The sequence below is a fragment of the Hordeum vulgare genome, chromosome 6H, assembly GCF_904849725.1.
Source record: "Hordeum vulgare subsp. vulgare chromosome 6H, MorexV3_pseudomolecules_assembly, whole genome shotgun sequence".
Lineage (NCBI taxonomy): Eukaryota > Viridiplantae > Streptophyta > Magnoliopsida > Poales > Poaceae > Hordeum > Hordeum vulgare.
In genome coordinates, this window is record NC_058523.1 from 557,388,154 (window position 1) to 557,406,925 (window position 18,772).

Below are 18,772 nucleotides of genomic sequence, written 5' to 3' on the forward strand. Positions count from 1 at the left end.
CATTATCTCAAGGGTTGTGTGAGATACTCTAGATGAAGTTCCTACTGAGCGAGTTAAAACTTCTGAGGGTCAGCTATAGCCATTGCTATAACCCAGTTCAACATGATAGGACAAAGCATGCGAAAATTGACCGCTTCTTCATTAAAGAGAAACTTGATGTTGGGATCATCAGCCTTACTCATGTCAGCTCTGGGCAACAATATACATATTGCTTGACAAAGGGACTGGAAATAAAGGACTGTGACTTAGCGTGTGACAAGAAGGGAATGATAGATATCTACCACCCATCTTGAGAGGGAGTGTTGAACCAGTATGGGCCCAAACTCATCCTCTTATCTTTTAGGGCCCAAGCCCATGTGAAGGGACTGGCCTAGAAGCAGGCATCCAGCCCTCCGTTCCCAGTCTCAGCCGCCACACGAGAGTCTCCTCGTGAGTGCTACGAGACAGCAGCCCTCCCGTTCCCAGTCTCAGCCGCCACACGAGAGTCTACGAGACAGCAGCTCAACCTAGGTACCTCTCTCTCAAGTCAACATGGATATACTGGTTGAATCTTTTTGGACAAAATTTCCTGATGTATGCCATGTCAAATAATTCTCTTTTGGTCTCTTTCGATGGGAGGCAATACTCCATCCATTCCGGTTTTTAGTTTCCGCGCGTCATCACTTTTACCAATTAATTAACTGCATATACAACATTTATACCATTAGGAAAATATAGCATTTGTAGCGATATTTTTTATAACATATAACTTCCATTATGTCGGTCAAATTGTCGTTCTAGGGATACACAGGGGCCTTTCAAACAAACCGGAAAGGAGGTACTACTCTCCAGGTACACAGGTAGATGAAACAACAACAAGAGAAGCAAACGACAAGGCTCTATCTATATACAATTCTAATGGATTGGTTCTAATGACAACAGATCCATATTAGATGCTACTACACCCACGGAACAGGGTCACACAACAGATCCGCGGAGCCGTGCTTTCACCTCCAGACAAGGAACCATTGCCCTACGATGCAGCATTCGGGGAGCCGCTACCTATGATGAGATTACATGAGAAGCGGAGTCCGTGGAGTCCTTCAGAGGATGATGCGAATGCGTGCAGACTCTCGGAGGCTGTCCTTTCATCCAGAGGTTCCTGAGCTCGCCCCGCTTTTTACCGAGCAATATGAAAGTTCCTGCGGTGGACACGGCGGTTTTGTTCAAGGCACGTGCTCAAGAATCTGGCGATATGGAATTTAGTGGCGGACACAAAGGCGTGGTTTCCTTACCGAGCGTGAAGGGCACGATGTAAAGAAGAGCCGGTTGCCCGTGCCCATCCATAAGATTCAAGGCAACGTAGGTGATCAGAAGACCTAAATAAAGAAGGCAAAGATACACTATGTCAGCACCTCGGGTGAAAAATATTAATTACAACTGTCTGTATGAACATATAGGATATAGACAATATTCATGTCTTCCGAAACGCTTCAGAAAGGGGGCATTGCTTCATTTATCCAATGAAAAGAGACATCCGTAGCAAGAAAAACATTGAAAAGTAACCATGAGATCTGAATCGCCTTGAGATGTTTTTGTTTGAAAGTTGTTTGTATCACATGATTCCGTATAAGATAGGACATGCTAACTAAGAAAGCCCACAAACTGTGTTTACAAAAGTACAGAAATGCAAAGCTGATATGGAAGCGGTCGATGTCTTACCAGAACCATACGCAACCATTGACCACAGGAAGTAACCAGATTGTAAGGTCTTCCTGGCAGCCCAATCGTACCTAAAGATAGAGAAATGTAAATACTAAGTGGAGAGAGCTCAACTACTTGCAAGCATAATGTAAGTCCAAGGCAATTGGCATGCTGTAACACAGCTAATTGTCCAGCAGTGGGAATGGGATAATATGCATGATGACAGTTGTTCTGCAGCCTCTAATTATGAATCCACCCTTCCAAAATATATATTAAAATTCACAAATGACAAGCCAGGAACCCAAATTTAGCGCACAAACCTTAGTGCAAAAGCAACCAGCAGTCCTGGAAGAAGGATATCACCAAAGCCTATGATGCTGTATCCACCCCATGGATCAAACATGCGTGGGATCTTTAACAGCATGGGTACACCATCTTCGTCAGTATTATCACCACGTGCAACCTGCAGGCAGAACACAAGTATAACTAGCATCTCTATCGAGCAGAAAAAAATATAATATCACAATAGTCATTTGTACATACCACAATCATTACACTCTCATGGAACAACATCTTGGATATGAAAACCCAGAAGATGTCATACAAGAAGGAACAGCCGAGAAGAACAGACCCCACCTGACCAATTATGAGCAAATAAATAATTGGCATCAAGGTCTTTCACTGCATCGAAAGCATAAACCAAGGAGCAGAAACAATTACCTTAAGATTAGGTATCCTCACAATCTGGATCACAGTAACAATCAGTGCGATGCCCTGAAGGCACAAAGCATGATGTTAATCGACAGAGAATAATCCCAATGGAGGATGCAAAAAACAAGACTGCACTTACAAGAACATCTTGCCCAATCCATGCATAGGGCATCCGGCGATAAACAGCCCATAAAACAGCAAAGACGATGCAAAATGGACAAACTGCCAATGTAAGGTATGAAACAGCTCCAAAAAATGGCACTTTTACAAATGATCTTGCGGCAGGTTTAAACCATCTGAAAGTACCACAGTTTTCAGGTCAGTAACACATTTACCCTTTTCTTTAAGCTATGGCTGCAAAACCACAGATTAAAAGGAGAACTGAAAATATGAATGTATCTCGTCAAGCAATAAATTTACCTTGATAATAAAGCCACCAAGCATGTTTGCAAACCCTGGATAAACAAGGAAAGCATAATGTATCATCAGCTCAAGAAATTGGCGACGAAATATAGCAAAATAGGATATCAATTAACGAAATCAAAATCGGTTCACCCTGCAGCTGCACTGGATAAGTGCGATGTTGGTCATTCAACGGCAGGCACAAAGCTATTTGTTCATTTTTGGATAATATCTTTAGTGTTCAAATCAAAAGGTACAGATTAAAAAGGAAGAACTTCAATGCTCTGTAGGGAAAACGAACACCTTTGTTTAAAGATGGTTTCACATTTAAGGGCCTAATTTAATCATTTTCCAAATTGCATTGATTCATGATTTGTGCCATCTAGTTTTGATGTGGAATACTATATAAGTACTATTCTGTTTTAGTAACTAAGCATACAGTACTACAAATCAAAATTTAAAGCAGTGGCAAAGATGAAATAAGTATAATTTTAAAAAGGATTTCATCATACGCACCTCTACACCACCAATGCAAAATATAACCACCAGGAGCTCCACAAACCAGTGAGACATCAATTTGTAAAGCATTACCAAAAACAGTGATGCAACCACAATAAACAGCATTGCCGACGTCATGGTGATATCTACCATACCAGTAGAACCTTCGGCCTCAATGTTAACTGAACTTTCATGGCCATCCTATACGAATAATGTGTCTGTTAGTTTTTTTTTTCGAAAATCCAAAATAACTGATCGTATAAAGCAACGACTGAAACCTTTAGAAGTTTCTCTTGTTCAATAAGTGCTTCTCGAGCACTCCATGCTGACCAGTATGATGCGCCAAGAATGGTACCAACAGCCATAAGCCATAGAAACACCTCTGCCGTATCAACTAGGGGTCGATCTGGAGAGTATAACTGCACTGACACTGAGAAAATTGAAAGAGCCTATTAGCTATGAATATAATATGGTAGAAGAATCCCAAATACATAAATAAATAAACCAAATATAGGGGCTAGACAACCTTGTGTTCACAGGACAATGTACAGGATTTGAGGGGATGAAAGACCTAATGATTTACCTTTACCAAGTGAGAGAAGACCCTGTAAAATGGTGCCTGCATCTTTTGGCAGAAGAACTGCAGGTATATTTATATCCAGATCAGTTTCATTTTGATCACAAACCATCTTGTATAGCTCTGCAAGCAAACATATGTCAGTTGTTAACGCCAAAAACACGTGTTGAAATATAAGGCATGAGCCAAAAGTGTGCTCTTCTAAATACGCAGACATGCACCGCCAAATGTGTACACAACTATGAAAAACAATTGTCCAATAAATAATCAAAAGGCTTAAGTAAGGTTGTGATGGTCATTCTAGTGGTAAAAAATGGTAATATACGTTGTCAGGCAACTTGTCTTGTTGATCTCATTTAACTGTATCCCAACATCTTATACAACAACAACAACAACCAAGCCTTTCAGTCCCAAACAAGTTGGGGTAGGCTAGAGTTGAAACCCATAAGATCTCGAAACCAAGTCATGGCTCTGGAACGTGGATAGCTAACTTCCACGCACCCCTGTCCATGGCTAAGTCTTTGTCGATATTCCAAACCTTCATGTCTCTCTTAACGGACTCCTCCCATGTCAAGTTTGGTCTACCACGACCCCTCTTAACATTCTCAGCACGCTTTATCCGTCCGCTATGCACCGGCGCTTCCGATGGCCTCCGTTGAATATGTCCAAACCATCTGAGATGATGCTGGACCAGCTTCTCTTCAATCGGTGCTACCCCAAGTCTCTCTCGTATATCGTCATTCCATACCCGATCCTTCCTTGTGTGGCCACATATCCATCTCAACATGCGCATCTCTGCTACACCTAACTGTTGGATATGTCGTCTCTTGGTTGGCCAACACTCCGCGCCATACAACATCGCAGGTCGGATAGCTGTCCTATAAAACCTGCCTTTTAGCTTTTGTGGCACTCTCTTGTCACAGAGTACGCCAGAAGCTTGGCGCCACTTCATCCACCCAGCCTTGATTCGGTGGCCCACGTCTTCATCGATATCGCCATCCTTCTGCAACATGGACCCCAAATATCGAAACGTGTCTCTCTCCGGTACCACCTGCCCACCAAGGCTAACCTCTCCATCCTCGTGCCTAGTAGCACTAAAACCGCACCTCATGTATTCAGTTTTAGTTCTACTAAGCCTAAAACCTTTCGATTCTAGAGTCCGCCTCCATGACTCTAACTTTCTATTAACCCCCGTTCGGCTATCATCGACTAGCACCACATCATCCGCAAAGAGCATACACCATGGGATATCTCCTTGTATATCCCTTGTGACCTCATCCATCACCAAATCAAAAAGATAAGGGCTCAAAGCTGACCCTTGGTGTAGCCCTACTCTAATCCCAACATCTTATCTTCTAATTAAATACCAGTTGAGAAAGGTCATACATGGAAAACATTGCCTGTTGAATTTTATGAGACAGATCATATAGCACATACCATGCCGATTATTCAGGATTACAATAGCAGAAGCACCAGCATCTTCAGCAACCTTAGCTTTTGTAGTGAACTTACAATCTCCTCTTTGCACTAGCAAAACTTCTCCAGCAACCTAAATAAAAGAACAATTAATCACTACTTCCTCTGTACCTAAATAAATGTAGTTGGGGAGAACTAGTCTAGTTCTCCCCAACTACAATTATTTAGGCACAGAGGGAATACATAACAATGTAGGATACTATAGAAATTTCGCAAACAGCTAAATCATGTTTTCCCAGAAAGGTAACCTTTTCTTTGAGAGGGGTACAACAATCAAAAGGGTTTGCTAATAGTAGTCCTGTCCGGTTCGCGTGCTTTTCCTTTGACTCTATTATGGGGCCAAACCGAGCACCAACACCAACAAACTCATCGGTCTCTCTGTTTTTGACCCAAGTTTGCACCTTTACCTGATAAAAAGGTGAGGAAACAAAATTTGAGAATGAGTACATAGTCCATTAAAAAGAAGTAAGTAGATGCTGAAGTACAAAATCTCCGCCGGAGAAAAAAGGAAGAGCTGCAGCGTTGAGGACGAAGAGAAGCATCGGAGATTCAGAGACAACCATACTTTTCCCTTGTTGATGTCGGCACCACATCCTCACGTGTTGGTTCATCTTACGTCAACCTTTAGGTGGGTCAGCACTACGACACAGGGCCTAAACGACAAAGTTGATTGTACTAACCAAATTTCAATTTCCGCGCCCTTGAGTTGTGGCCTTACATCCCTCCTGCCGTTTACTTATTAACACTAAAAGGCAAATAGCCACATCCATCTAGGTAAGTCCACAAGGACCATAATAATTAGCTAAAATTAACGAGGCTCTGAGTTGGTAACATAAAAGCCCAGGTGGAGCTCATGAGTCATGATACTTAAACACAAGTGCACAGTAGACTGTAAACCTGTTCAAGTGGATTACGCGCGCACGGCAATGTACAAAAAACTAAGTCTAATTGGGTGGAAGTTGGAAATGACTATGGACATCTTGAGGTCGTAGCGTTCTCCTAGTACATAATTCCAGGACATCGATACCTGCTTCAGGTTGGATCATCACTATCGCCCATTCAGCGTGTATAGAAAATATCCTCTATAGGAAAACTAGAGCAGCTTCATAGACTAGTCCAATCAGCTTAATACTAAGATAAAGCTAGACACTAACCCTCGATAGCGACATGTAGTATTAGCTAACAGATGATGCAATGTCAAAGCCCACATTGACTAGCTTCTGACTTGTAAAACCGGCCATTTCTCGAACCTGATCACGGTATAATTATTCAGCGACGGAATCTCCAGGACAATTATTTAGCGACGGAATCCCCTCAGCTCGCAGCACAAAATAAGTACTCCAAACAGAGCTGGCCGGTGCTCCTCCGGAGTCGAAAGCCGGAGCGCCTGCCTACCGGGATCGACCTAACTGAATTGCAGTAGGTAATGGAAGACCGAAAGCTGCGCTGCCTAACTCCGCAGTCCGCGGATCGAACACGCGCGCGGCTCCTCGGGCTCCGGCAAGACCGGAGCTTTGCCGGCCCGCTCAGTCGCGGGCTCGGAATCGGGAGCCGGGGCCGGCCGCTCCGCCCACTCACTGGCGAGAAGCTGGGAGGAGGAGGGGGAGGAGGGGCGTACGAGCATGAAGTCGTTGGAGCAGCCGGGGATCTTGGGCGCGTCGTCGTCCTGGTGGACGATGTCGCCGCCGGCGGCCACCCCCGCGAGCGCTGCCGCCACCAGCAGCAGCGCGGCCGCCGTCGCCCGCGCCCGCGCCCCGGCGCCCATCGCCGCGCTTACGGTGGGGCCTGGGCCGCTGGGACGGGAGGGACGGGTGGAGGGATCGGCCGGTCGATGGCTGGGATTGCCGGCCGAACGGGGAGGGAGAGGGAGCACGAGTGAGTGAGGGAGATAGATCTGTCTGCGAGTGTGCGTCGGGCGGAGGCTGCAACTGGGGCCGGCGCCGCACGGGACGAGATGTGCGGGCGGTGGGGCCCACCTTCGAGTGACTAGCCGGCTTCATTCACGTGGTCTTTCCTTCTTCGGCTTGGTTAGTTAAGTGGAGCAAGCAATCCTGTCACTTCCGTTCCGGGCTCTCGTCACTGCTCCACAAGCCCTTTTTAAAAAAAAAAATCTTTATAAACGATATCTACCAGTTTTAAAAAAATCTACAATTTTTACTACAACCGTCCATAAAAAGCTGCATCCAACCCGAGTTTGCCCGATTTTTTTCTACATCCGGTGTTGATTTTTGCTATAATTTGCATCTCATTTTGATACAGCCACGCCGAGTTTTTGTTACAATGCACGCCGGTGTCGATTTCTTGCTACAACAATGTCTGCTTTTTGCTACAACTCACATTTTGTTTTACTACCACGCGTCATCAACGTTGTTTTTTTTGCTATAATCACGTTGATATTTTGCTACAACTAGATTCTTGCTGCATCTGTGGCGAATTTTGCTACAACCGCAACTTGTTTTTGCTACCATCGATGATTTTTGCTACATGATTGAATCTGACGGTATGACATAGTTCGATGACGGCTAGTGCTTGAGTGGCCGAAAGTTTTCGGCCGACATGCCGGCGCCTTGTACTCTATGGAAAAATCATGTGAAAACCAATATACGAGTACATATTATCTGAAAATTACATTCAAAAATATTATCATTTGCATGCCGTTCAAAATGACAAAATCTAGGCCCAAGAACAAAAACATCTTTGGCCCATTCTTATTTATGTATTTGTCTTTTTGGTGTATCTCACGTATAAAATTATACTTCTCCCATTTTAAAATAAATATCGCTAATTTAGTATAAAATTTGCACTAATTTAGTGTTAAGTTTACGACACTTATTTTAAGACGGAGGAGTATTTTCTAAAAACATTCTGGAACGTGTTAAACATGTATTTGTGTATGTATAATTATTTAAAAATATATATGTTATACAAGTATGACTTTTAAAAACCGAGCTCCGTGGAGCCCGGCCTCCATTGGCATTTTCCGGTTGTGAGCCCGGTATTAGGGCATCTTCGACGGGGACCCGCAAATCGCCCACATCTATCTAGAACACATTGTCCGGGCCACTAAAACCATCCAACGCAGGTAACCATTTAAAGCGGATATGTATCGGTCTGTTGAGAGGTCTAAACATGTTTTCTCCCGTAAAATTGAAGACAAAATGGGGGAAGGGAGGGAGTCTAGACAACAGACACGTAGGACTTCAACACCCCGATCCATCCAATCTCCCCTTCCGGTTCCATTTTTTTCACTTTGTCCCTTCTCTCTCTTGATTTGCATCCGCACTCTTCACCTCCGTCGTCGTTGTTGTATGTCTTTGACCGTCGTGGAGGCATTATCGGACGTTCGCAACCAGCACCAACGCGTCTGCTCGCCTTTACGACAGCGCTGCCCACCCCTAAAGTTGTCTGTACCTAGGCACACCGCCCCCCCCCCCCCCCCCAAAATCCCTTTGGACGCCTTTCATGATGGACACCAGGCTTGGCATGTGCTCGCTGAAATGTCATTTAGCTTAATTTCAGATACCATGTTGTTATTTCAGAGCAAGTATGCTCCCCTCACCAGGCCGAAGCATTGGCGCTAAAGGTAGCAGGTCAAGTAGTGGGCACTGCAACTACAGTAGAAGACATTGCTTTCTGCACGGACAATCAGATTTTAGCCCAGGCAACAGCGTCCAGAAATATTCATACCAATCCTGCGCATTAGCAGCCTCAAAATGCAGCTGCAGCATATTCTTCAGATATCAATGTCAGGCCTATCTCGACATGTAAAAGCAAACTCCCTCAGTACAAAACACTTACAGCTCGTTTGGTACCTAGGCTTTCATTTCATTTGGTTTCCAAGTCCAAATTTCTTGTTTGGCTGCCATATGGATTTCCAAAATGAAACGAATGCCATATGTTGTTTGGCTGGCAGTTTAAATTACAAATAATCAAGATGCACATTTCAGTCTATACATCCAACACATTTACATTATGATATTTTCTAAATGATCAAGGTAAAAAGGATCTGAACAATATCTGTTTCATGCATTCAAATATGTCAAAATATATTCATCTCAAGTGTAGACAAAAATAGTGACAAGAAGTCCTAAGGATCATTAAAGGCTAAAACTTGTGTTTTTCAAAAAGCAAGATCTTCGAAGTTTCAAAGCTTATGCCAAGAACGAAGTGCGGGCGTAGCAACTTGGGGTCATCAGACGCCGCTCTCGGCAGCGGGACGGACGCGGAGCGAAGCAACTGGGGGTCGGGGGGAGGGAAGGGGGAGGCGGGGAATAGGAGATGGGAAAGGAGAAGAAACGAGGGAGAGGGATCAGCGAAGGAGGGAGGGCTCGCTGGTGGCGGCGAATCGAAGCGCCATGGATGGGGATGAGGGGGATCGGGGAGACAAAGTGGTCTCAGGAAGGAGGAAAGCTACGGCAAATCCATAGGAATGACGGGGTGGAGGCAGAGATTTGGGAATAGTGTGATTCTTGGGCGGAGGGATTTGGGTGGAAATGATAATTCAATTCCAATGGTCAATTCTATGGCAGCCAAACAAGTTGAACCCGGAATTCGTAAATGAAATCCGCCCGAAATGATAGGTACCGAAGGACATGTTATATACTCCCTCCGTTCATAAATATAAGTCTTTTAACAGATCTCACTAAGAGACCACATACAGAGCAAAATGAATGAATCTGCATTCTAAAGTATGTCTATATACATCCGTATGTAGTCCCCTAATGAAACCTCTAAAAAGACTTATATTTAGGAACGGAGGGAGTATTTCTTTAGAGAGGGAGTAGTAGTAAACCAAGTAAAATTGTTGATATCATCCTTGTCATGCAAGGCCATGAAAAACCCGACCCGACCCAACCCAAAATTCACGGACCGGGACGGACCTGACTTACCTACGGGCGAGGACTGTGCCTGAGAATCAAGCCCGAAGGTTGGGTTGGGTCGGGCTCGGACCTGCGAAAACTAGTTTTTACGTCTATGTTGGGTCAGGCTGGGCTTGCATCCAGAACCTAGGCTTGACGGTCTGGCCGGGCGGGGACTGGGCCTGAGTTTTGTATCGTGGACTTTTTAGGCTCAGCCTAAAGCCCGGCCCGGCCCGGCCCAAGTTTTGGCTAGGTATACATCCAAGTCTTGTGACGTGGGTTTACGTATCTGATGGAATGCGCCTTCGCTGGGCGTTGACGTATATCCGTGGGTGGTGAGAGCTACCCGAAGAAGGGACGTGACAGGTACGCAAAGGTAGGCAGCGACGAGTCCACCTCCACCACTGCTCCGGCACTCACTGACCACTTTGCCGGGTTTAAAAACCGCACCAGATCCGACGAGCCGAGTCAATCCGCCGGCCACCGACGCGCGCCGCGGCACCCAAAGCTTCCTTCCTTCCGCCCGACCGACCCGCTCCGCGATCTCGATTCGGCGGAATGGGGGTGGGGGTGGAGGAGGAGGAGGGCGCCATCAACGGCGGCGAGGAGGGCCCCGGCCCCGGCCTCGCGGCGGCGACGCACGACCGCTGGGCCCTGCTCCCCCCCGCCCAGGGCTCCGCCCGCCCCTCCGCCCGCTACGAGGTGCGCGCGCAATTCCCACCCCGTGCTCCTCGTCTCCGGTCGATCCGCTCTGTTATCCCGCTCTGAAGTCTGATCCGCCCGCCGGCTCGAGCCGCAGCCGTTAGCGCGCGCGTGCGTGTGTAGGGGCGTCGGGATCGAAGATTGGGATGCGAAATGCGACGTCCGCTGCCGTTCATCTGAATCTGAATCCGCGGGGCCGATGGAGGCAGTGGTTTTCGTCGCAGCAGACACGACGTGGCCACCGCTTGGTCGTTTTCCGTCCATTCTTCTGCCCCGTTGTCGCCGCTAGCTGATCGAGATCGCCGAGTTTATCGGGATAGGAAGTGCAACTCTACTGAAGTTGCCGCCGCTGCCGCTGTTGTTGCACTGTGATCTAAGTATTTTTTTAACACGGCGAAAGCATGCTTATCAAGCCTTTAAACGAAATGCACGCCAAGGATCGTATGGCTGGACGTTCCGTTCCAGTGTTCCTTGGTGCTGTGCGACTTCCTTGCATTGCGTTTTGTTTATTCTGTGATGACTACTGATGTGCTAGATACATGGCAGCATGCCGCGGAGGTGGTTCAAGACAAGCTGTATGTGGTCGGGGGAAGCCGGAATGGGCGTTCTCTGTCGGATGTTCAGGTTCGACACTCATGCATGTTAGCTCATCATGCTCCCTGCTCCTTCATTACCTGAAGCATACCCTAACAGCTGCAATTGTGGCAGGTTTTTGATTTCAGGACATCCAAGTGGTCAGCGTTACTGTTAAGTCCTAGTCGGGATTCAAACCAGCTGAATCTTGAAAATAATGCCGGAAACCAGCCGTTCCCAGCATTAGCAGGCCATAGTATGGTAATGATAGCAACTTCCATTTCTGTGGAAATTTAACTAACTTTTCCTAAGCTTCGTTAGAACTTTCAAGCGAGAGAGTCTCGTCTTGTATGCTGACTAGTGTTTTCATTCAGGTCAAGTGGAGGAATATGCTTCTGGTTGTAGCTGGGAACTCCAGAGCATCAACGTCGAATAAAGTTTCAGGTGCTTCTTTGGATTTCCCTCTTTCTTGGTTCATACTAAAACTCTGAGCACCAAAATTTTGGGTCATGGCTTTGCTTAAACATATGTTGTAATAGTTCAACCATCACTTTATGGTCCCGCACCACCACAAAAAACCATGACATATTTGTTGGTGCCCCTAAATGTTGTAAGTCTCATTCACTATCATAGAGTTGTTCTACTGATGTGTGCACATATTTCACTTTAAGGTGAATTATTTCTTAGTTTTTGTCAGTCCATATATATCTGACCCAATTTCAGATTTATAAAATAAGCAGTACTACAGGGATAGTTTTCAGTTACCGTTTGTGGTATTATAATGGATGCATTTTTTTTTCATTTCCTTGTGCTGTTTACATACTGATTAACCATGTGTTGAACTTCTGGTGAATCAACATGCTTCATCTCAACTTCACAAGTTACATTTTCCCCAAATCCCAAAAATTGCCTCTTTCCAGTTTCCATTGCCTTTGGCATGGCAGCTCTGTGTAGCAAAGCCCACGACCATGAGTATTCACCCACTGTATCCGAAGGGGTATCGGCATGTTCCCCATAATGAAATAGCTCACTGTTTGTGATTATCACCTCTGTTTTTCTCAATGAAAAGGCAACACTCCTGTCGGTTGGTTGACAAAGAATGTTGCCTCTTTCAAACACCTAATATATTTTAACACAATGATACATTGCCTCTTCATGTTTTTGAGTGAACTTCCAGATGACTTTACAAGTACTAGAACTGATTGCCCTGTATTTCTCCCTGCAGTTTGGTTTATCGATCTGGAAACAGATAGCTGGTCTGCTGTTGATACGTACGGAAAAGTCCCAGTAAGAATCTTTTCTTTCCTGTTATACATTTATTTACTGGAGAGCATGTTCTGAATCCTCCCTCCATCAGATGGCTCGTGGTGGGCAATCTGTAACACTAGTCGGTTCTCGATTAATTATGTTTGGTGGGGAGGATAATAAGAGGAGGCTTCTGAGCGATCTTCATGTACTTGACTTGGAGACAATGATTTGGGAAGAAGTTAAAACAGAGTAAGAGTTTACTTACTAGTTATGCTAAATATCTCTTAATGTATTTCTAACAACTTGCTGAATGCTGAATTCATCGTTCTCTTTGTTATTGTGAAACAGAAAAGGTGGCCCAGCTCCTAGGTATGATCATTCGGCTGCTGTTTATGCAGACCATTATCTTTTAATCTTTGGCGGTTCATCTCACTCCACATGCTTCAATGATCTGTACTTACTTGACTTGCAAACTGTAAGCACTGAATGCTCTTATGTATTTTACTATAAAAGTACACTTGTGAATCAGATTACATTTTTAAAATCTTCAAAGCCAGAGTTTATTTGATAAATTAGCTGATATTTAGTTGTTCTTTGTAAAGTCATTAAAGATCGTCAAAGTTTTCCACATTAGTAGTTCTAGGTTGTAGTAGGACTTGCAAGTTCAAAATTTTATCAAGTTAAAATAATAACTGCAGGGATGAACTGTTCCAATCAAATGACTAGGATCCAACTCCAGTCCACTATCACTAACTGTAACTAGTACACATCAATACATCATAAGATGACACGCAGATATGTTTTGCAAATTATGTTGTACTGTACAGTGTACACAGAAGGGATACCTTGGAGGGCTTTTCCTTCAAAAAAACAAGTTTAACACGACTTTAGGAGTCAACTGATAAGTTTGTGTAAATAATGTTTAATTGTAACAGCTGGAGTGGTCTCAACCTGACACTCAAGGTGCACATATAACTCCTAGGAGTGGCCATGCTGGTATGATGATTGACGGAAATTGGTACATAGTTGGTGGTGGAGATAATGCAAGTGGTAATGCCTGAATACATGACACTGTATTTATGTGTTTTTATTAAATTCCTTTTGCGTTGTTCTTTCAGCTCCAGTATCTAAGGAAATTTACATGCTTTAGGTTCCACTGATACAATCGTAATGAACGCTTCCAAGTTTGTCTGGTCTGTCGTCACTAGTGTGTCAGTTCGAGATCCACTTGCTTGTGAGGTAAGCAGTAATTGCACATTATGTTCAGTCATAAAGATTGGTCATACAAATTCATGTTCTAGGAAGTGCATAACTATGAATATTTAGAGCTCGAGCTTCCCACCATGTGGCGAATCATGACTCTTTAACATATTTTCCAGGGTCTCACTCTTTGTTCAACCACAGTTGACGGCGAAAAGTTTTTAATTGCCTTTGGCGGTTACAATGGGAAGTATAACAATGAGGTATTCGCTTTGAGCAAATAACTACTACACATAGTATTTTGTTCAAAATGATCCATCTGTAGAATTTTCTCTTTTGATGGCTGTTGTCATGCCCTTGTCTCTATGTATGGTGCCACTAGTTGGCGTTTTTCGGTTTAGGGTGAAGTTATATATTCTTCATTTTCCCTTTTCAGTGCTCTTTGTTTCCATTAGCAATTTTTTAGTGCTCTTTGTTTCTGTTAGCAATTTTTAGTGCGGTTTGTTTCTGTTAGGCATATTCTCAACGCCTAATGAAAGTGATGACACCACTGCAGATCTTTGTGATGAAACCCAAGCCTAGAAACTTTGTGCAACCTCGGCTTTTCCAATCTCCAGCAGCCGCTGCCGCTGCAGCTTCTGTGAAAGCTGCCTATGCTGTAATAACTGCTACTGATGAGAAAACTAAAGATATTGTTGCTACTGATGATTTGGATGTGAAGAGAGCTGAATCTGGAAGTTCTTCCAAACAAATGGTTGCTGAAATTGATGCACTTAATGGGGAGAAAGGAGAACTAGAGTCTCGACTAGCGGAAATTCGTGCAGAAAACTCAAAGCTTAAGGATAAACTAGATACTGTGAAGTTATCCTACAGTGAATTAACAAAGGTAAACTGTCATTCCATTTGTTTCTTTGAGAGTGCAAACTGTCTTTCCATACTGCAAAAGGAAATTCCTGATTCACCATAATAAGTTCCCACCGTTGTTTCCTTTTTCTTTTGAAGGAACTTCGATCAGTTGAGAATCAGCTAGCTGCTGAGGGTTCAAGATGTCAGAAACTGGAGGTTCTGAACTTGCACACTATAATTAGTTCTGAGCATGGACACTTGTATTTTCAACTCTCCTTTTTATGCTGCTGATTGCTTACTTCTTCTTTTTTCTGGTCAATTCAGTCCCAAATTGCTGCTGCGCATAAAAGGTTGGAGTCTGCTAGTTCTCTGGAGAATGAATTGGAAGCCTTGCAGCAACAAATGTCTCAGGCTGAACAAACCATGACGACTTCTCAGAGACGGAAATCTGGGGGCGTATGGAAGTGGGTGGGAGGAACTGCAGAGGTCTCCGACAATGAATAGTAAGTCTTATGTGCAACATGCTGGAATGGAACAATGTCTGATGTACTTATGTGTTACCGTGTTAAGCTATTGTCAAAGTTTCATGGTTATCATTTTGCATAACCTTATTGGTAGAGGTTGATGTGATGCCTGTTTTCAAGGATACAATGCATGGTGCTGGTTTCAGGTCATACTATTATGGAAGCAAATAGGTAAATGTGTAATGTCGGATGATCTGTGAAACAATCATTAAAGGGTGATTGTCTACATTTCTGTGTGTCATCACGCTGCTTTATGAAAAGAGAATCTGAAAACAAACCTTCCTGAACAAAATGTTACTGCACATATGTGCAACTCACATGATGAAATCTTGTGGCCTAGTTTAGATTATGCTCGCAGAAGAAACAGCAAAAGCTGTCGCTCGAAATCCTGGAGGCAGAGAAATGTAAATGTATGATAAAGCTGCATTCTGTTTCATGTATTTAACTCGCGTTATACTGATTTACCTCTGCTCAACTTACAAGAGTGTGTGTAACTTGTTAAGCATTATATGTCAGGTCCACCAAGACAAGCTTGATTTCCCTAAACTAGAGTCCATACAAGCCATCAGTTCTCTTTTTACTGGCCACCTTTCAACTTTCCATATAAGCTTGATATGTGATAGTACAACTTTTGTGAATACTTGTAACTCTCTAAGCATTCTATGGCAGGTTCATCAAGACAAGCAGCCACCCAGCAGCGAAACGGAGGCGAAGCTGCTACAGTTTTGAGACGGCTTGTTTGTCGCAGACTACCGGGTTGCTCCTCAAGAACTTGCCCGCGACTGAATTCGCGAAGACATCACTGAGAACAGTCTTTCGGATCTTCTGAAGCGGCGACACCTGGTAGAAAATTTCCGTAGGCGGCTGTTTAGACATTGCACAGCAAAAAACATGGTAGTATCATACATATGACAAGTATACCTAAGATTGTACCGGACTGGAAATATAATTGGTTGGGGATGTTAGCTCTTGTTTTTTGTTTACCTTTCTGGGGTTGATACACAAGTTTCTTAATTGGTTCAGGCGACCGGGTGGAAAATACATTGTTTATAGCGTAAATTTACAGACTCTACTGTCAGGTGTTTCTGGTTCAGGTGTGAGCATGTTATGTGCCAGTGCAATCATTTTTGTTGTTGTTGGTAATTTTGGTTTTTTCAGTGCATACACGGTTTCTTACCAGAGAGGTAGCATCGCTTGTCTCTGGCATTTGATCTGGTATTTTGCCCTTGAGCCTGAAAATATTGGGACATGTAAAGATGGTTAAGTGATGCATTTCTCTCTTGATTGTGTGGCAAATTGGTAATGTATATAGAGTCAGGAGCTCAGGGCAATCTTACTGTGTGGCTGCAGCATCAGGTTGCACGAACAACAGAGGCGCAGGAGCCACCTGCACCTGCTCCGGCGACTCTGCCGTCGCCGCTCCCATCTCCGCCAGATCGACCCACGATAGCCTGCGCCGGAACGCCTGCCGTGCGTCGTCTTCGAGCGGTGTCACCACCGTCACCCTCCGCAGCGAGGCGAGCTTCCCTTGTGGCAGCGCTGGAGCAAAGAGCGCCGCGGCCGCTTCGGTGGTCGCCACGACGTCGGTGGCGCCGTGGGCGGCCACCGCGGCACGCAGGTCGGAGGAGGACGGCGGTAGGAGCACGGTTGTCGCTCCGCCCGCGGGGAGCCCGAGTGCGAGCAGCGCCACGCCGCCGTGCACGTCGGCGCCCCACCCCGGGAGCGAGGCCAGGCAGACGCGGCCTTCATCGGGCAAGGCCGCGCCGGCCACGGCGGTGACGAGGTCAGTGTGCCTCATGAGCTCCCTCTCGCCAGTGGACGGGTAGACCACGAGGGCCACCTCCGAGGGACCAGGCCGGCCGTCCGCGTCGACGGCGTCGAGCGCGGCCGGGTCGCCGCCGTCCATGAGCTCCTCCGCGGAGAGAGCCCGCGGGTCCGGCGACCGGGACGCGAGCAGCAGCGGAAGCGTGCCAACGGCGACGGCGCCGACCACGATCTTCACGCCCGACATGTTCGCCGCTGCGGCCGGGGCCGCGACGACGGCCACGCAGCCGGCCGCGAGGACGCCGAGGAGTATGGGCGGGAGCAGGAGCGGGTCGTCGTCGGGCGAGGGGAGCGCCACGAGGACGGCGTCGCCGCGCCGGAGGCCGAGGCCGAGGCGCAGCGCGGAGGCGAGCGAGAGCGCGGCGCCGCGCAGGCCCGCGAAGGAGAGCGCGCGGCCCGTGGCCGCGTCGACGTAGGCCGCGCGCGCGCCGGCCGCCGCATCGTCCGGGTGCGGCAGGCGGGAGAGCACGAACGCCGCCGCGTCGCCGCCGGCCCCGCCGCGCTCGAGGGCCTCGGCCTCCATGTCGCTCGGCGGTCTGTAGGTATGTTGGGTGTACCGCGGGGGCGATTCTCGGGAGTTTTAAAAGCGTAGCCGGCTCGGTTTTGGCGCGCGGGAGGCATCGTGGAGTCCGCGGGGAGGCTTGTCCGGTGGCGTCGTCCGGCCACGGGCGGCAGCCACGATGACGCCGCCCGCGCTCTGGTGCGTGCACGGTATCTTCAGGAGATATGCCATTCTTTGGATCCACCATACTGACTACGCTTGTGTCCCTTGCGTCCGTCTTGTACCGATACGGTGGTGCGTTCCTAGTACAGTACAATAGGGACCTGACGTCGACTCCCCTGGCAGAGAAAACATAATGGTGTGCTGTGATGGTCTGGGATGCTTAGATAAACAAGTAGAATTGAAAAACTATCATTTTTTAAGAATGCAAAATATAATACTCCCTACGTTGGCATGAAATGATCCTCGAGTGTGGTAGGTGCGTGCAAGGAGTAGTAGATCTAGCCAAATGGACCAGAGTGGTACAATAGTAAAACTGTTCATAGAAATTATTTTTTCATAATATTTTTAACTTTTTCCCATGATATAAAGCCATTGAAAAAAAAATCGGCCCATCCTGTCCACCCTACCTCCGCCAGTGCGTGTAAGTTTTCGTGGTAAAAGGACATTCTAGGAGCTTGTGGTGGAAAAGGGCTTTCATTTAGTTTTTCAAAAAAGAATGCACTTTTGTGATCCTAAAAAAATAACCTATGGATAATAATAAATAGAAATGCTCATCATTTGAAGGATGGGGAGGTGGTCTTGTCATATGCATTCACTGCCGCATAAACTTTTATCCACGGACGATCATCAATGGCGTGCCAACAAAGAGTGAGTTGGACGGGCTAGAAGCAGCAAGCTCGTTACTGCCACGCTGCTTGCTATAAGCTTCACAGTTACCAGTGGCATGCACGTTGACATGTGTGACACTGGTATGTAATGTCGACTCACACACCACTATCGACAGTTGCTTGGCAAGTCATGCCAGAAGCACGTGTATATGGACGCATGTACACTACTAGAATATGCAAATAGCCCTAAGGCTAAAGTGTTTTCCTAAAGTCAAAACACACACCTTAGGGATATAAAGGCTCCCTAGGGTACAAAC

At 45.9% G+C, this 18,772-nt stretch overlaps 3 protein-coding genes across 4 annotated transcripts; 1 reads left to right on the plus strand and 2 right to left on the minus strand.

Moving 5' to 3' along the window:
* Positions 1 to 844: 844 nt before the first annotated feature.
* On the minus strand, positions 845 to 7,353 carry LOC123401647 (signal peptide peptidase-like 4). Its single transcript, XM_045095488.1, has 14 exons — positions 6,966 to 7,353; positions 5,596 to 5,754; positions 5,309 to 5,420; positions 3,878 to 3,994; positions 3,573 to 3,724; positions 3,313 to 3,495; positions 2,815 to 2,849; positions 2,534 to 2,690; positions 2,404 to 2,457; positions 2,227 to 2,319; positions 2,004 to 2,146; positions 1,702 to 1,772; positions 1,275 to 1,358; positions 845 to 1,181 (listed from the first exon to the last, which is right to left on the minus strand). Exons 1-14 carry the CDS (start codon positions 7,110 to 7,112, stop codon positions 1,042 to 1,044), a joined length of 1,647 nt encoding a protein of 548 aa, XP_044951423.1. The 5' UTR covers positions 7,113 to 7,353; the 3' UTR covers positions 845 to 1,041.
* Positions 7,354 to 10,590: 3,237 nt separating this feature from the next.
* On the plus strand, positions 10,591 to 16,269 carry LOC123401648 (acyl-CoA-binding domain-containing protein 4). 2 transcript variants are annotated; one of them, XM_045095490.1, is made up of 14 exons: positions 10,594 to 10,908; positions 11,455 to 11,532; positions 11,617 to 11,742; positions 11,856 to 11,925; positions 12,707 to 12,768; positions 12,839 to 12,978; positions 13,078 to 13,204; positions 13,665 to 13,779; positions 13,880 to 13,968; positions 14,109 to 14,192; positions 14,486 to 14,815; positions 14,932 to 14,991; positions 15,100 to 15,278; positions 15,969 to 16,269. In XM_045095490.1, coding segments are annotated over exons 1-14 (1,605 nt in total). In that variant the 5' UTR covers positions 10,594 to 10,764; the 3' UTR covers positions 15,970 to 16,269. The 2 variants fall into 2 exon arrangements, with proteins under 2 accessions (XP_044951424.1, XP_044951425.1); XM_045095489.1 differs by lacking the exon at positions 15,969 to 16,269 and having other exon boundaries at positions 10,591 to 10,908; positions 15,100 to 15,378.
* Positions 16,270 to 16,278: 9 nt separating this feature from the next.
* Positions 16,279 to 17,209, minus strand: LOC123401650. Its single transcript, XM_045095491.1, has 2 exons — positions 16,637 to 17,209; positions 16,279 to 16,531 (listed from the first exon to the last, which is right to left on the minus strand). Exons 1-2 carry the CDS (start codon positions 17,203 to 17,205, stop codon positions 16,405 to 16,407), a joined length of 696 nt encoding a protein of 231 aa, XP_044951426.1. The 5' UTR covers positions 17,206 to 17,209; the 3' UTR covers positions 16,279 to 16,404.
* Positions 17,210 to 18,772: the final 1,563 nt, after the last annotated feature.

What these genes read in the sequence shown, in the direction of transcription:
- LOC123401650 (XM_045095491.1), bottom strand. Translation starts at nt 17,205, where the DNA reads ATGGACGGCGGCGACCCGGCCGCGCTCGACGCCGTCGACGCGGACGGC. An exon ending in CCTGATGCTGCAGCCACACA is followed by an intron (nt 16,532 to 16,636) that starts GTAAGATTGCCC and finishes CAATATTTTCAG; the next exon opens with GCTCAAGGGCAAAATACCAG.
- LOC123401648 (XM_045095489.1), top strand. Translation starts at nt 10,765, where the DNA reads ATGGGGGTGGGGGTGGAGGAGGAGGAGGGCGCCATCAACGGCGGCGAG. An exon ending in TGGTGGAGATAATGCAAGTG is followed by an intron (nt 13,780 to 13,879) that starts GTAATGCCTGAA and finishes TACATGCTTTAG; the next exon opens with GTTCCACTGATACAATCGTA. An exon ending in CCTACAGTGAATTAACAAAG is followed by an intron (nt 14,816 to 14,931) that starts GTAAACTGTCAT and finishes TTTCTTTTGAAG; the next exon opens with GAACTTCGATCAGTTGAGAA.
- LOC123401647 (XM_045095488.1), bottom strand. Translation starts at nt 7,112, where the DNA reads ATGGGCGCCGGGGCGCGGGCGCGGGCGACGGCGGCCGCGCTGCTGCTG. An exon ending in GTACCCCTCTCAAAGAAAAG is followed by an intron (nt 5,421 to 5,595) that starts GTTACCTTTCTG and finishes TCTTTTATTTAG; the next exon opens with GTTGCTGGAGAAGTTTTGCT. An exon ending in GGATTGGGCAAGATGTTCTT is followed by an intron (nt 2,458 to 2,533) that starts GTAAGTGCAGTC and finishes TTGTGCCTTCAG; the next exon opens with GGCATCGCACTGATTGTTAC.